Genomic DNA, 18,091 nt, shown 5'->3' on the forward strand with positions numbered 1-18,091 from the left:
CTGCCCGTTTCTTTAGAAGTTCAAGTTTTCAAGCAAACAGTAAGTGGGTATTTTAATTATTTTTAAAAGTCCCAGAAAATACCTAATAAATTAGATCTTAGCCAATTAAAATAAGTCGTCAAAATATTCTTAATGCAAGTTCATCAAGTAAGAGGGGTAAAAAATATATTTGGTACTGTTTCTGCTTATTTAGAACTAATAATGGAATATCTAGGCATTCAGATCCTATTTTATTGTGAAATGCGGGCTTAAAAGGGAGCAATGATTAATGAGTTTCAAATACAGTATAAAAGTAATCTCTGGGGAAACAAATTCTTAGCTGAATTGGTAGCTCTACTCAGCAGGGACATTTGAATAATTGCAGAGGAACTAAGAAATTAAGAAATGAACAATGAATAGGATTTTCTTGGCACCACTAGGAAGTCTTGTGTTAAAGGCTTGGCACCAGTGTTACGCCTTGGCTTAAACTCAGTATTTAAAATCAAGTAAATTGGTTGTGTTGCCCAGTTCATGTTCCTTTTTTCCCTCCCCAAAAGTCATCAAAAGTTTTTGTTGTCTTTGTTTTGCTATTCTTGAGCCTTACCAGGAAAGCAAAATAATGTATTTTAAAAAATGAATCTATCTTTAATGACACATAGCTAAGTATAAATACGTTTCGTTACTATTATTACAGCAGGTTGTTATCTCTATGCCAGAAAATAAATACACAAAGAACAATTAAACCCTAATAGAGGTCCCTAGATATGCATACAGAGTTGCATTTTTTAATTAAATGCGTGAACTTCAGTTCCCAAGTGCTCAGAAAGCAAAACTACAGCACCGTTCTCTGCTGAATTAGAAGGGGTAATGTCATGTCCTCACTTGTTCTAAGGAGAAAACTTAAGCACTAAGAAAATGTGACTCACATTTTGCCTTAGAACTTTCCAAGAGGATAGGTAGCAGGTAGGTATTATCAAATAATAAAAGGAAAGAAAAAAATACTCAGAAAATTATTCTTTCATAATTGAAAACTCAAGTGCAAGAGGTATTAGGTGATTTATCTAAGGTATAAGTGGAATGAGAATATGAAATCTTCTGGTTGCTAGTGAGCCTAGACTACTAAAATCAACCATATCTGTCAACAAAGAACCAATAAAGAACACGTTTTATATAGATGTGGCAAGGATTAACCAATAAATTAATATTCATAAATATTGTTACTCTATTGAGAACTGCGTAAGAAAGGTAGATACAAGAAGGGAACTAACATATACTGTGTTCTAAACACTATGCCAGGAAGTTTGCATACATTGTTTGCATTTAATTCTCATTTTCAGATGAAAACTGAGGCACAGCACATAAGTGATTGTGACTGTCCTTTCTTGCAGTGCTAGTATTGAGTTTCAAATTATCAGGTTTCAAAACCAGACTTTTTTTTTACAACTTCACGTTGCTAGGGCTAGAAGAGAATATCTTGAAAATATTGTTTTTATAATCTAGAAATATGCCTTCTCATCTAGAACACATAGGCTGGGTTTGAATTCAAATAATAAATCAGAATTCTCAGGCAAAATTTGTATTTCTGCATTCAGAATCTTTCAAGCATTTTATCTCTGAGCTCTCCTTTTATCATTTTGCCTTTCCAAAACCATTTCTGACTTTATGCATAAGTCTTAGAGTGTTTTTTGGATACAAGAGCTACTTAATTCTCTGATTGTTTTACATTTGTTCATGGCAAAGATCTAATCAGACAACCATAAATGACAATAATCAGAGTACAAAATTTGTATACACTTACGGATTGTCAACTGTTTGCCCTTTGTATCTCAATTATTTTATTATTTTTTTCCATAGGACATTCCCTATTTCACAAGCTAGTTGATTTAAATGTCATTTGAAATTATAATTAGAAATATTTTAGAAAGAAAACCATTTGAGGGGGGAGTGTCCATCATTCTATGTTTATCTATTTAAAAACGCACTCATGGCTTAGAAGACCCCATTTCTGTTAATTTGATAATTATATATTACTGCTGATTTCCTCTACAAAAATATAAAATTTTGTAATTCCAAAGGAATTACAATTTCTTTGGCATTGAATATTTCTTACTAAGTCACAGTTTAATGGATTAATGTAAACGAACTTTAAAGTTACACTAAATCTCTCCCTGATTTAGGTTTAAATTAGACATTAAAATTAACATGAAAATGGCTCCATAAACACTATTGTTGTAAATATTTTTTCATTATTTTATATTTAATAATGAACCAAAAGTAACAGAAGTCACTGTGCATAGTAATAGCATTAAATACACAAAACAATTGAATAGTTACTTAAATTATGCACTGGTGATCTTCAATAAAATCACAAAGGAGTTGATAACCTACACCGTGAGCTCTGATGTATTTATTTTGCACAAGTGATAGTTAGGTTCTCGTAATTTTTAAGAGGTGCTTGAGCCAAGACACTAATTCTTGATTCACCTCTTTTCCCTGAGCACCAAAGGACTGCATTTGAAGCATGATACAATTTTAATTACAAAGATTTATCATTATGACATGTAATTTCTACGTACATGAAATGACAGTGTAATGCATAGATGTGAAGTTCAGCTACACATTCACTATGTGAACAATGATATCAGTGACACAGGCTGCTTCCTTTCATTCCATATTTCTACCTGTGGTTTATAAAAGACATATCTATAGGTATGTTAAGTGCTGCTTCATTATCTTCTACATCCTTTCCTTGCAAAACATACTGCCCAGTACTCTTTGAACAAGACTATGAAATTTGTATCAAATTTGATAATCTATTGTAGATATTTGATGACTTTAGATTACAATTCGGTCACACATGAATTATGGCATCTATATTGTTTATTTTCTTCTCACTGATAAATGAAAATGTGTGCCTAAACATATATAGATTGGCATATATTTTCTTTAAATCTTTGTTACATTCCTCTTTCTAGTATCTTGAATCAAATTATATTTTTAGAATAATATAGCTGAAAAAGGACTCGACTAAGAGTAGGGCAAGAAAAACCCTCATCTTTAGTAAATTATTTATTCTCTCTGGGACTCAGTTTCAAAATGAGAGAGGGGTTAGACAATCTCTAAATTCTCTCTTAATATTACAGTCTATGATCCTCTTCAACTTTGCTTTTATAGAATAGATTAAGAGATTTTTATCGCTCTTTATTTCCAAATGTGTGCTAAATTTAAGTGTAGTGTGTAAGTCTCAAATATACATGTTTTAATAAATAAAATGTGAGCTCAAAATAAAATAACATAAAATGTGTTTATCTTAAGGCCATCTACAAATTCTGGAAATAATTAGTTAGAGAGTTTCTAAACCTAAAAGGATTTACATGCATTTCAATAATTTTAAAGTTTCCTCCATCTTTTTATCAAAAGTAACCCCGAATATGTCACGATTCTTCACAAAGGGAATTGAGCCTAATAATTAGTAAAACTAAAATACATATTTTATAAAACTCTGCTGTAAATATTTGCAAAACCAAGTGTAGTTTAGGGAGGCAAAAATCACTTATTGTAGCTATAGAAGAAAGGAAGTCATAAATATTTTATTTAAAATATTTAGATCAACTTAGCCTATCCATTTATACGTGGACATATCAAAATGGTATATATTTTTACCAATTGCCAAATAGGGAATAACTTTAGTTAGTATTCTGGTCCTTAAATAAAAAAATTCAAAAAGTGGAGTGGCTATAATGTATGAATAAAATTAACTAAAAAATCACTGTTCTAGTATCTCCCCTTAATAAGATAAAATATGATTTTCATGAAATCAGTAGAGTCATCTCATAGACTTAAGATCTTTTTCAAGCCTGCCATTTTTCTCATATTGATTTTCCTTCCTTCCACCCCATCCACAAAAAAATTCTCTAAAAAATAAAACTAGAGTAATATGATTTATAGAAGATATTACCCCATGAGCAACAAAACAAAACACACTTCAAATATAACTAATTGTCTTTTTTTGTCTTCTAGTGTTAATAAAGAAAAGGCCATGAAGTCAGCGGGCCCAATTAGGGCATTTCAGTCCATTCTGTTATTACATTTTATTATTTTAGTTCCCTGTGTCTGTAGAAATAAGCTTAAGTAGTTTGATAACATACTTTTCAATATAAGAAATAATTTAATCAAATTCCACAATCTGTATCTCTTTTAAAATCGTTTCATTTCTTAAGTAAAAAAATCTACACTAAGCAAAGTCTCATTCAGCTAAAAACAAACAAACAAACAAACAAACAAAACCTGCCTTGAAGAGGTGACACCTGGACCAATGAATAATTTTATGCATCCCCTACTCATTCACACATAGCAGAGGATAATAAAAGTTCAGTGTCATGTGATTCCCTTTCTTCTCAGAATCTTTATAGCATTGTGATAAAAAGAAAATCAGCAATTATGCTGCCTGGCTTCAAATGTGAACTCTATAAATTACTGTATGCCCTCCTTGGGGAATATTACTTAATATTTTTTAAGTCCAGTTTATTTATCTTCAAAATAGAAATAGTAATAGTAACCTATTGTGATGGTTAACTTTAGATGTCACCTTGACTAGATTAGGAAATACCCAGAAACCTGGTAAAGCTTTATTTTAGAGGGTGCCTATGAAGATGTTTCAGAAGAGATGAGCATGTGAGTATGAGTAGATTAAGTAGGGAAGATATGCTCTCAACGCAGATGGGCAACAGCCAATCTTCTGGGGACCCAGAGGAACAAAAACAGAGGGAAGGTGAATACATTGATCTGAAGCCAGTACACACTCTTTCTCTCTTGTGGGACCCCAATTTCAGGCTCCCTGGGCTTTGGACTGCAGGACTTGGAACAGTGGCTCCCTGCACCCTAAGCCCTTTGGTCTCAGACTGAGAGGTACACCATAGCTTGTCTGGTTCTGAGGCCTTCAAACTTGGAATGAGCCAGGTCACCAGCATCCCAGGGTCTCCAGCTTATAGGCAGCCTGTTGTGGAACTTCTCAGCCTCCATAATTGCAGCAGCCAATTTTCCTAATGAATGCTCTCTCAAATATCTATTATCATTGCCTATATCTATATCCCTTTTGTCTTTCTGGAGACCCCTAACTAACACACCTACTAATCGTGGTTATTGCAAGAATGAAGAGAGAGAATATTTGCAAATCACTTCTACATAGTAAATACTTATTAATTATGGATGTTATTATTGTTATTATTGACAATAGTATTTCTGCCCTGGGCTGTATTATGCCATAAAGATACTTTGCTTTCTACATTTATTATCCTAAAAAAAAGGCAAGTCATTAAAACCAAAGGCACAAAGCCTAAACGAATTCTAGTTATATGAATAATTTTTAAAAACTAGTAGAATTTGTTATTGTGTTCTTATTTGTACACCACCAGATATATAATCCTACCCAGTATCATCCCATTGAACATTAAAGCAGAAAGTTCAGAGAATTTAGGGCCCTATCAAAATCAAAATGACATACTTATTTACCAGAATATTTGCCAGAATATTCTGAGACTGCCACTTAAAAAAAAAAAGACCAAATTAAAATTTGAAGTCCTTATATTTCATAGTAAATTGAAAATCAAAAATACCCTTTTGATATCAGCTTTTTTCAACATTACTAATAATACAAAAATCAAACCTTTAATTTTCACCACAGAGAAAATGAAATTGAGTAAATTAAATGGTCTTAGACGGAAAAAACAAGTTATGGATCCCCATTTTTCACTTTTTTCATACAAATATCTTTCAAAATTGTTACAGTCATTGTGATTCAATAACCTAAATAATTTTACATGGCTTACAATAAAATTATAGCTAGAAGAAATAAAATATGTTATACAGATGGATAATAAAATATTAAGGAAGAGGGAAAATAGTATGACAGCTAGAATAACTTGTACTTCAGGTAGACTGTTAAAGAAGACAGAACCTCTTTCCATGCTGATGTATAATAACAATCTTCAGATCTATTTGACATATTAATATGAGAACAAAGTTTAAGAAAAACTCCCCAAATAAGTATTTTTCTACCTTTACACTATATTTCCATCTCTTTTTCCAGTAGAAGTGATAAATCAGCTAGATCTCAAAGGAAAACAAAAACAATAATTAAAGTTTCCTGGTTAGTAACATTTATTATGCCAAAAAGTGTTGGGCCATGCAAATTCTCATTTATCTACTTCCTGACAGATACAGATAAATGGAGAATTCTATTCATCATTTACGAAACATTGACCATTTTTCTTGTAATCTATTTTATATACTTCCACAGTACGCGGTTTCACCATTACAATAGCTATGCTATAATTCTAGGAAAATAATACGAGGTATATTTAACTTCTAGCCTATTTGAATGTTACTATATTGTATTAATTCTAAAACACATACATTTTTGGATCTAATATCTTTAATATCCTGATTCCTTGTACAATCTTTTACATTTATGTTGGTGCTTTTACTTTTTCTCTTTTTAGAAAGTGTGGACTACAAACAACAACAACAATTTTTTTCCTACAATTGATGACTTAAATTTGTTGAAGTATGGCAGATAGCTATTTGAGAAAACATTTTATAAAAGGACTTTTTGTGTTACCTTGTTATTAAATAAATGCTATATTAAAAAAAAAACTTTTAACATGAACTAGAGAGTCCTAAAGATAATGGGCAGTGTCTATTCCAGAAATAATTCTTAACAGATTTTTCAGAATACTAATAATAATCTTCTATTAACATTTACATCTTTCAGTGAAACCATTACAGAGACAGACTTTGTCTATTAGTCCATTCTCACGTTGCTGCAAACATACCACCCATGATGGGGTAATTTATAAAGATAAGAGATTTAATTAACTCACAGCTCAGCATGGCTGGGGAGGCCCCAGGAAACTCACAATCATGGGAGAAGGGGAAGCAAACACATCCTTCCTCTCAGGCCAGTAGGAAGGAGAATGAATGAGTGCCCGGAGAAGGGGGAAGCCCCTTATAAAACCATCAGATCTTGTGAGAACTAACTCAGTATCATGAGAACAGGAAGGGGAAAACCAATCCCATGATTCAATTATCTCCACCTGGTCCCTCGTATGACATGTGGGGATTATGGGAACTACAATTCAAGATGGGATTTGGGTGGGAACACAGCCAAACCATATCTCTTTGAGATCTATTTCTAATTTAAATGGATACTTATACTGTGGAAACTAAAGGTAAAAGTAAAAAAAATCATTTTTAAAGTGTCATTTTTCTGACCAACGGAAAACTCAAGTCACAGCAGCTTAAAACATATTTAGAAGCAATGCATGCCATCCAGAACTCTGCTGACTCAAATACAAAATATAGTTAGGTCCCAAATCATAAATGACACGTTCTGCATTCTACAATTTGATGATATAAGCCTAACATGCTTTCAATAATTATAAAAATACACTGTGTCTCTTTTTTTTTTACCAAAATCAAGCTTCTCCCAAAAAATAATAAATCATATTTATTTCCAGAACTGCATGTAATGTTCAATATGTACTTCATAATTTAACTTTTATAATCATCTTACAACTGAGCGTTCTCGTTATGTTCATTTGAAGATGAGGAAACTGAAGTTTAGAAAGTTGAATCACTTGCCTCAGAATAGAACTTGACTCAGGGAGCCCAGATTCTGAGCCTGTCTTGTGATTCTCCATGTTATTCTGCTTGTAAGTCCTTGCCTGCTGGATTGGATTTAGTAAAAGTGTAGTCCCTTTAGTGCTGCACTGTCCAATATGATTGTCATTAGCCAAATATGGCTGTTTAAATTAAAATTAATTAAAATTAGATAAAAATAAAATTCACATCTTCATTCATAGCAGTCTCGTTCAGAGGACTCAACAGCCACATTTGGCTACTGGCTCCTCTGTTGTGTAGCACATATTAAATATTTCTATCATCCCAAGAAAGTTCTATTGGACAGTGCAGCTTTTGAGAAGAAAACAGATTAAAATGGGACCTCCTGACTCCACACACATGCTTAACTATAAAAATAATAATAATAATTGGCTTCACATGGCAGATGGAAGGTAAACAATTGTCAGAAATATAATATTTACTGAGAGAAGACAGGCATGTAGAGATAATTTAGAATAGCTCATATCTCAGCACAACGACTTGAATGTACAAGTAGAACAAAACAAAGCTAGTAAGTATTTGAATTGACATTACTTTCCAAAAGAATCCTAAAGTTTTACCAGTAAAATTAAGTCTATTAATAAATGTTGGTGCATTACAGCTAAGAGTTTAGCAAGCTTGATTTTTAAAAAGCCATAGTTGAATCACAGTGGCTATAGAATGAGTAATAGATTAAAAAAATCAAATTCAGTATTTACAGTATTGTTGTATTGTATGTTTGCTTGTATTTTATTGTCAACTTACCATTTATGATATATTCAAGCATTACACAATGATCAAAACAAATTCTTTCTAAAATACAACCTTAAGACCTATTGCTTAAGCTTGGATTGTTTACATTTTTCAGCCAATTTAATGGTTCACTGACTATAGTTTTGCCTGAAGCAATTGTCTTAAACAATTTTTGGGAGTGACATAATATGAAGAACGGGTAAACAGATCTAGATTTCAGCACAAGCTTCACCTGATTAGCCACAAGACCTTTGGCCTGGTTTTCTTAGATGTAACATTATAATAAAGATATCTGCCAGGTCAGCATTACAGGGCTGTGTATGAAACAGATTTTTTGAAAGGAAACTGAAAGCATTTTGCAAAGTGTAAACTTCTATAACATATGGGATATTACAATTATCATGCCTTTGGTAAACGTTGGAAGAGAACAACATGTAGCCTCATTTCTGAACTCTGACTGAGGGTTTTAGGTTCTGCCAAGCTTGAGGCTGCCTCCTCTGACTAAACTTGATGACATATTTACATACTTTAAAAAACTGCCATAGACGTCTGTCAGAATTAGCATGCACTCTTCATTCCCTCTAAAATATAGATTTGGTGACTGGGCGCGGTGGCTCATGCCTGTAATCCCAGCACTTTGGAAGGCCAAGGCAGGCGGATCACAAGGTCAGGAGATAGAGACCATCCTGGCTAACATGGTGAAACCCCGTCTCTACTGAAAATACAAAAAGTTAACAGGGCATGGTGGCGGGTGCCTGTAGTCCCAGCTACTCGAGAGGTTGAGGCAGGAGAATGGCATGAACCCGGGAGGTGGAACTTGCAGAGAGCCCAGATAGCACCACTGCACTCCAGCCTGGGCAACAGAGCGAGACTCTATCTCAAAACAAAACAAAACAAAAAAATAGATAGATAGATAGATAGATAGATAGATAGATAGATAGACAGAGAGAGAGAGAGAGAGAGAGAGAGAGAGAGAGAGAGAGAGAGAGAGAGAGAGAGAGATTTGGTTTATTCCCAAATAGTATTCTTACTGTTACAAGTCCTCTGCCATGAAATCAGAAAGTGCAACAATCCAGTGATTCTGGTCCCAGCATTGCTGTGCCTCCCTTGGTAACTGGGGATAGATGCAGAGAATTCTGCAATTCTTTGCAGTTCAGGGTCTGAAAGCCAGATGAAGCTAACGTCCTGGGGTAAGGGTGGAGAGGTGAGTACTCTGACATATTTCCTGTTTTCCTCAGAGCAAAACAATGGACTCATGGTTCTATTATAACCATTCACTTTCTAGTACTACATTTGGGACTCTGAGGAGCAAAGATTTTCCTCCTTTTCTACACACCAAAGCGAACAAGCATGTTTCCTCAATCAATGAGCTTTAAGCAATGGGGTTTGTTGCCCTTAAACGTTTTTTTTTTTTCCTTAGGATATATAAGCTTCCTCTCTTATGGAAGGAAAAAATACAGATTTTAGTGCATCTTAAGAAAAAGTAAGAATGATCACAAAGGTTTAAGATTCCAAGTAGGGAAGTTTCCTGAGAGATTCCATAATGCTAGGCTTCCCCTAATATTTTCTAAAGGATGCTCTAGGGATTAAATAGAATGTTCTTCAAAGAGTGAGGCATCTTTAAGATTCCTGAAGGGGTCATAAATTAAGGGAGTTGAATTATATGCCCTGAGCAGATCATCTTGCCAGTCATGACTGACAACATGTGAGCAGAGGAGAAAGGATGATTCTATTCCCTGAACACCCAACCCCACCACTTATTTTGGCTTATTTCTCCTCAGATTTCTCTCCTTATTATCTCTGATTCTTGGTACAGCAGGAGGAGAAATTCTCATTTCCCCTTCATTCAGTTCTATAAATCCACTCATCAGTTCTCTAAAGAATCAGTTGTCTGAGCATAAGTCCCAGCAAAATTTGCTGAAATGGCCATTATAAATCTCTGATCTCTTAATTATAACATTTCCTCTTTTCAAATATATGTTTCTATGTACTGACATAAATACATTATTGGAGTTCTCATTCTTCTAGTCAATACACAGTCTGACATGACAAGCAAACAATGCTCTTTAAAACACTGATGAGAGTATCATTTCCAGAAACCGTGGACCTGATCTAAAAATTGACTCTTTCCAAAGAACGTGCCACTCTTTTCACTGATTCTCTCTGACTCATGCAAGCTTCACTATAGATTAGTTTTGATCTAATCATTTTCCAAACAATTTATCCTGAAGCTAAGAGTATTCTTAGATTTTTTTTTTTTTTTTTGGCTGCAAATATCACAATATGCTGAATAGATCTTCTAATGTAAACATTTGTAGTACTTTTGTTAAACATTCTGTTTAACAACAATCCCTGAACTAGCCTGGTTGAATCCACTCAAACATTACCAAGACCTTTCACAGGGTAGTTGAAGAATGCTTAGCAACTCTCATGTAAGAAAAAGAACTCAGAATGAATATGTCTCTTGTGTAGGTCAAGACAAATGTCAGGGCCAATGAAGGATGAAACATGATGACGGAGATTTGAAATGAAGGGCTGGGGCAACAGGTGCTTGGCATGAAACACTGGAAGACAGGAGAGAAGTGCTGTGAGGTAGCGAAGCTAGCACTCTTCCTGAGAGTAGACAAAGGCCAGTCTCGGGCTTCTCATCACCAGAGAAACAGATCTTATGCACAAAGTAGTTAGAAGACACATTGAAATTTGGAACACTTCTTTTTGTCTAAACAGGTCACACCCAAAGCCCCAAGGAAACAATAGGAATCTATCCAAATACGCAGAAACAAATACAATAGTTTTCTCAATGTGGTGAAACAAGGGAAAACTATAAACAAAAAGATACAAGGGAAAAACACTAAGATTTCTAAACACCCCCAATGTGAAAGATGCTTTAATTGACAAGTTCCCTGCTTTCTTTCTTTAACGCTCATTACAACACTATGAGGTGGAATTTTCTTTACAATTTTCAAGATAAAAAATCTGAGTCTCAGAGAGACACCCAGACTGTAGGTGGTAGGCCAGGCATTTGCACAGAGAGCATTTCTGATTTCACAATTGCACATCACTCTATGACATATACTGAGTCAATGACAAGTGACTTGTCCTTTTTGACATTAGGTTATCTATTTGAACATTACTGAATAATGCCAAAGAAGCTTGAGAGACTTAAATGTGAAAAGGTACTACGTTACTTTGATGTACTATTTTAATTAATAACTTATGCACATTTGAAGGCAGACATTCAAGTGTGATGTTCAGATACCACCTCTTTCACATTTTACATCATTTAGATGTTGTAGTTTCTGAATGGAGTATTTTATTTATTTATTTATTTTGGGACAGGGTCCCTCTGTGCCACCCAAGCTGGAGTGCAGTGGCGTGATCATAGCTCACTACAGCCTCAAATTTTCAGGCTCAAGGGATCCTCCTGCTTCAGCTTCGTGAGCAACTGGGACCACAGGCATGCGCCATCAAGCCTTCTATTCTATTTTTCATCTACCAGAATCCAGCAAACTTCATATATTATTTTCATTACTATTGAGGACTTCTAGGAATAACTTTGGTATTTTACTTTTTGTTTTAAATTTTTGTTTGTCCATACCTCAAATAATAATCTAATCAAGATTATCCAGTACACAGTTAACAAAATGATTACAATGTCCATAAAATACCAAATAAAGACGAAAACATGTGAATGTGTTGGTCTGAAAATATGTAGAGGGTTCAGTTAATTTTTAAAAAACACCAATTGTACTTTCTGTACTTTCATATCATCCCAAATATCACCTCCTCTAAAGATATTCTCATCATTTAAAAAGTAAAAATTCAATTACTTAAGCTGAAATTTAGTGTGATAAATATATGTATAGTGTATTAAATTTGTACCTAGGTTATCATTCCATATCAAGATCAAACTACATTTATCTATTTTATATGGATACAAATAAAATAGATATGAACTTAAGCATTTATCTTTCTTTTTAAGATATAAACAAAATAGATATGAACTTAAGTGTTTATCTTCCTGTTTGGGATATAAATAGAATAGAATTAAACTTAAGTATTTATGAAAGATTCCTTTATATCTACAATATAATATGTAGATTAAATTGTATCATATTACCAACGATTAGTAACAGATGAGGTGATATTATAAATTGCAGAAGGGAGAAAGTAATGGTGGGTTTTATGGCCCATATAAGTCCTTTTAGGGTTTGGCCAGACTAGTGACTAAACAAGTAGAAGCTTACAGAATTAATTAAGATTGTATATATACTATTAAATGTCAATTTGAATAGGAATGTTTGGTTAAGAAAGAGGTGATTTAAAAAAGTCAGCAGGACATCCTCATCAAGAGTGATTAATAAGAACCACAGCCATGGGCAAGCGACCTTAATGGAAGACATGGTGTCCCCTGTCCAGATATGGACTTCTCTGATGCAGTAGGGACCTTCCCAATGGCCTCAAGATATAGAAGATCATATGCCTGAAGGGACGCACTGATGGAAGTGTAACCTCTCCACTGGCAAGAAAAAAGTAAGGCAGTGTTAACAGGACACCTAGACCTAGAGTATGCTAATATAAGTTCCTCAGTCCTTCATAGATTGTGTGGCCTATTTTTAGTCTAGGCAACTGCCTCTTTTCCCCTCTACTTATCGTCTACCCTATACATAGTGGGAAATGTGAGAAGCAGCAGTAAAACAAATGTTTCTGCTTGGCCAGAAAAATAGGTTTAAATCTGTTTATTGTCTCGGGCACAACCAACATGAAAGTATGTAAGTAAGATCTGCAGTAATTTTTTAGGCCATGCAGCAACTTTTGGTGAACATCAAGCTAATTAATAGGAATTTTTAATGTGGGAATTAATCTGTATATGTCTCAGTGACATCCAACCATTAACTAGTGTATAATGACAGTCTTCATGTTAACTAAATATCTCTGTTACACAAAGTTTGTAGAAAGCTAATGTGCTGTTCTGAACACATACTATTCTAATATCAAACAGTGAAAAAGCTTTCAGTAGAAATGCAAACCATATACAAATATACACAAAAGAACTCTTAAAGTCTTCATCTCAAAACTCTTGGTTACAATACTCTGTGCACTTCCCATCCCCATAATTGTTACTGGTTATTTACTTTGTTGAAAGTACTTAAAAATAAAATTTTGCTTAAGAAGAAAATTCATCATGAATTACTATTGCCTTTTTAATGATTTATCAATATACAAAGTTGGTATTTGGCAAAACGATTATAGAAAAATTTATTCCCAGCATCTTCCTTATCTTTAAGTCATTTTACACCCAAGTGGCTCTCCAGGATCCTCATGAGTTATTTTCATTTTCACCCGAACATACAGTGTATTTCTTGTCATGAAAGCAAAACCTTATCTGTTCCTGTCCCATCCCTTCCTTTCTCTTTGCGAGATGATAGATGAATACAAATAATTGTGAAGAATTTAACTGGATATAGTGCTACCATCTCTTGGTAACATACCATTAATTAGATTAGTGCTTCTCAAATTGTAATCGTCAGCATCACTACAGGGATACTTAACACACAAGTTGCTGGGCCCCACCCCCAGAGTTTCTCATTCAGTAGGTTTCAGGTGAAGCCCAAGGATTTGCATTTCTAAGTTCCTGGATGATGCTCATGGTGCTGGTCCTTTAAGAATGGAGTTAAAAATTTAATACAGTATGGTAGATTAGGCAGTGAGGTATCCGACTAATCAGCAGATTTGCTATTTCCCCTCATTTTATACCAGGTATAAAAAATTAAGGCCAGTCCAGTAGCTCTGCCCTTAATAGAATATAAAAATGTTGTTTTAAAATTTTTGCTTTGCATAACACAAAAACAAGCAACATAAAACAAATATTTTTCCAAAGCACAAAAACAACCTTACCTGAACTTAATTATGACACTTGTTTGTTGCTTTAATAGGGTTACCTAGAACATTTAGCCTTTTAAGATTTTGCCATAGAGTAAATTTTATCCCATATTCTTCTTCATGTGAACAGTTAGGTGTCTTCTGTCATTTCTTGCATATTCTTGCACACAAACACAATCATGCGTCCGTGTAACTTCTGATTCTCACAATTGGAGTAACACTATCGATCAGAATACCTAAAGTTCAATGACCCTAGACTGTCTCCCTTACAGAATAATTTTGGCATATAGCAGTCAACCACCTAATAAATAAAATATCTGAAAAATGTCCATATTAGCCTAAATTTCTACCATTTTGTTGCACTTTCTTCAATTCACACTCAAAGAAATTAATATCTTTTGAATGAGTATCTATTTTTCTAAACAATCAGCTCATTTTCTTAATCACTTATTAATTATCCATTTGTACTACGGCAAAAGAAAATATAACAGCTTCCATGCGAAGTGAATAATAATACTCTTGAAATAATAGTGTTATATTTTGGTACGCGCAAGTTGAACAACTGTCACAATCTTAAGTAATACAAGTTATGCACATACTCACTATGAGGTATGTTTAAATGTGGCATAATTTTGATGGATTAAATAACTCTGTTTTAATAATTTAGTAGTACTGGTATTAAATGTGAAAATAAATAAGGGAACTATTTAAAGACTAATTCTCTATGTGGAAAGATTCCTCAAACAGCACATCTTATGGAATAATAACAAGATTCAAGTATTATAAAAAGTTTGAGAAGCAACTTATTCAATTTTTTTCTTTAATATATTCAGAAGGAAATCATGATGAAAACACAATGCTTCCTATGCAGGTTTTAACTGGATCGTATTACAGTATTTTTAGATCCCTAATTTCAATCACTCAATTGTTCTCTACACATTTCATTTCCAAAATTCTTTCTCCTATCATTATTTCTATATAAGTAGTAATTTAGTAAAAAACTCCATTCTTCAGTAAGAAAACTATCTTTGAAAGAAATAAAAGTGAAAATGTTGATGAAGGAATCTATAAATTCTGAACAATTTGCATTCACCATTATTTCATCAACTCTATAGCAATCATGTCCAAAATAAATAACACAATCAGTATTCCTTTCTTCACCCAAAATATCCCAATTTTATCTCACATGTCTGGCTAACTATGAAGCTATGTCTAACTTAAAACTATAAATTTAATATCTACTTCAAATATAAGAAACAAATGATTTCAATATTCTGACAATATTCATCTTACTTTTTGTTATATTTTAAGGCCATATCTCTAAACTGTTTAATATTTCAATGTCAAGAATTATTTGGACTACTTATTGGACTCAAAGTACATATAAAACCACTACATGTTTGGATGCAAAATATATTGATTATATTAATTTATAGTAAATTAAAATGAAAACTCCTTTATCCCACAGTGAGGTACTAATTATTCACTAATTAGCTTTTATTTTTTAAATTAATTAATTAATTTATTTATTGAGATGGCGGTTCACTCTTGTTGCCCAGGGTGGAGAGCAATGGTGCCATCTCAGTAATCAGTTCATTTTGATTACAGGTATGCATGAATAAAATTCATGATTAGAACCATTATACCAAAAAGCCTCCTACAAGGACTTTTACATACTCTGAGCTATGCGAACTGAAAAGTAACAGTGGGATGGCAAGAACCGGCTTACAAAATAAATTCCTATTGAGTGTTTTTCATAGAAGGATGATAATTTTAGGTTGCTTACATCATATATTTCCAATCTTAATGAGAAAAAACTACTCTGATGATCTGATGTTATTGAAGTATTCTGAGAAAGAATTGCTGATGGCATTTAGTGAGCTACTGAATAAGAGAAATCAAAACTGTATAAATTAGATATATTTTCCAAAAAATAAGGTGATTGTGCAGAAAACTAAAGATTCATGGAAATAGATATAATAGCTTGGGTATTACTAAGCTCTATTCGTTATTGCATTACTGCAAAGATTTGATGATATGGTCCACTGTTCACCTGAAACCACCAAACACAGCATGTTTCATATCTCAGTTTTCAGTTACAGAGCATTTCCAGAGTTTACTCCTGTTCAGCTGAGATACAGTATTATGGTATCCTTCACACTGCACTTACAAAATCTATAAACAAAAACAAGGGCATCACAGGGCATCATTGCTCATAAAATGAACAAATCACTGATATTTAAATGCCTTAGAGTGTTCCTTAATGTAACAAATATGACAGTAACCCTACATATACATTTTTGTGTACATTGCCTTATATTGATAATGAAAGCATATCTGCCATTATGTATATATTCCTTACCTGTCAAGTTCTTTAATCCAAGTTCTTGAAGTCCAAAGTTTCCATCTTTTCTGTAGTTTAAAAATATTGCCAAGGCATATCGATCCTCATAAAGTTTCGTTCCACGAATAATGCGTAAATTCTCCAGAGGCAGGTAACGAAACTGATTAAGAGCCACTAACACATAGCCTGTGACTTCTCGAACAGACTGAAAAGACACAAACACAAACAATTGTCTGTGTTATAAAACTAATTTGTCACTATGTATATGTAGCAATTTAGATTAAAATGAGTTATTAAACTCTAATTTTCAGTTTTTAGCTAATACATTATTTTCCGTATCATATTCTAAATAATTGGCTTCATAAAAAAGATCACAAAGGGTTAAAATCTCATTTGAACTACATGTTGTAGTTCTTTTAAACAGTTATGAATGTGCTTATAGTAAAATAATGGATTTTGTTTATGAGACCTTCTTCATACCTGAGATTTGAATATAGTTAAATGAATAAAGGTCTTGCTTATCAACAGACTACAATAAGTTAAGGACACACAACCATCACTCAGAGACTTTACATAAAAAAGCAAATTGGTGAACACAAGTAAAACAAAGCCATGTTAGTTTGTAAATTGTAGGATAGATTTAAAAAGGCTTTATTGGTGGTTAGTGCTATATTTATCAAATAACAATTGCCCTGTACATCTCCAGGGAACACAAACATAAACGACATGTATTAAAAACAAACTGTTGTGGCCGGGCACGGTGGCTCACACCTGTAATCCCAGCACTTTGGGAGGCCGAAGCGAGTGGATCATGAGGTGAAGAGATCGAGACCATTCTGGCCAACATGGTGAAACCCCATCTCTACTAAAAATACAAAAAATTAGCCGGTGTGGTGGCAGGCACCTGTCGTCCCAGCTACTTGGGAGGTTGAGGCAGAAGAATCACTTGAACCCAGGAGGCGGAGGTTGCAGTGAGCCAAGATTGCACCACTGAACTCTAGCCTGGTGACAGAGCAAGACTCTATCTCAAAAAAAAAAAAAAAAAAAAAAACCAAAAAAAAAAACAACTAAAAAACTACTTGTTGGCTATAAATTCATTCCAACCACATTTTTAATTTTAACTGCCCACTGTTTAAATTTACTCAGGTATAATGAGTTAATTATTTGAGGGTTTGTGAGACATTTTAAAGCAAAACTGTCATGAAGAAAGCCTGAGTTGCATCTAAATATTAAGTTTTTTGATAAAATGATGATAAATAATTGTCAGAATTAAAAAAAAAAAAACTAAAAATGATACAAAAACACTCAAGTATTTGGTGTTATTTTAACACCAATTTCATGTTATTCTAACTAACCCTTTTCATTTCAGATGCTCCAAGGCTCAGTTTTTGGTACTTTTTTCCCACCTCTGTCTATTCTCACTCCCTTGGTGATCTTATTCAGTTTCAAAGTTGGTGATCTCCAAACATTTAT

At 33.5% G+C, this 18,091-nt stretch overlaps 1 protein-coding gene across 6 annotated transcripts in view; it reads right to left on the reverse strand.

The window, feature by feature from the left end:
- Window positions 1-18,091, reverse strand: part of ERBB4 (erb-b2 receptor tyrosine kinase 4) — a 1,185,936-nt gene that overhangs the window by 568,026 nt on the left and 599,819 nt on the right. For all 6 annotated transcript variants that reach the window (XM_005574181.5, XM_005574179.5, XM_005574182.5 and 3 more), the window contains exon 3: window positions 16,637-16,823. In XM_005574181.5, coding sequence (XP_005574238.1) covers window positions 16,637-16,823 — 187 coding nt within the window. The remainder of the gene's footprint in view (window positions 1-16,636; window positions 16,824-18,091) is intronic.

This window comes from Macaca fascicularis, chromosome 12 (assembly GCF_037993035.2).
Source record: "Macaca fascicularis isolate 582-1 chromosome 12, T2T-MFA8v1.1".
NCBI classification, from domain to species: Eukaryota; Metazoa; Chordata; class Mammalia; order Primates; family Cercopithecidae; genus Macaca; species Macaca fascicularis.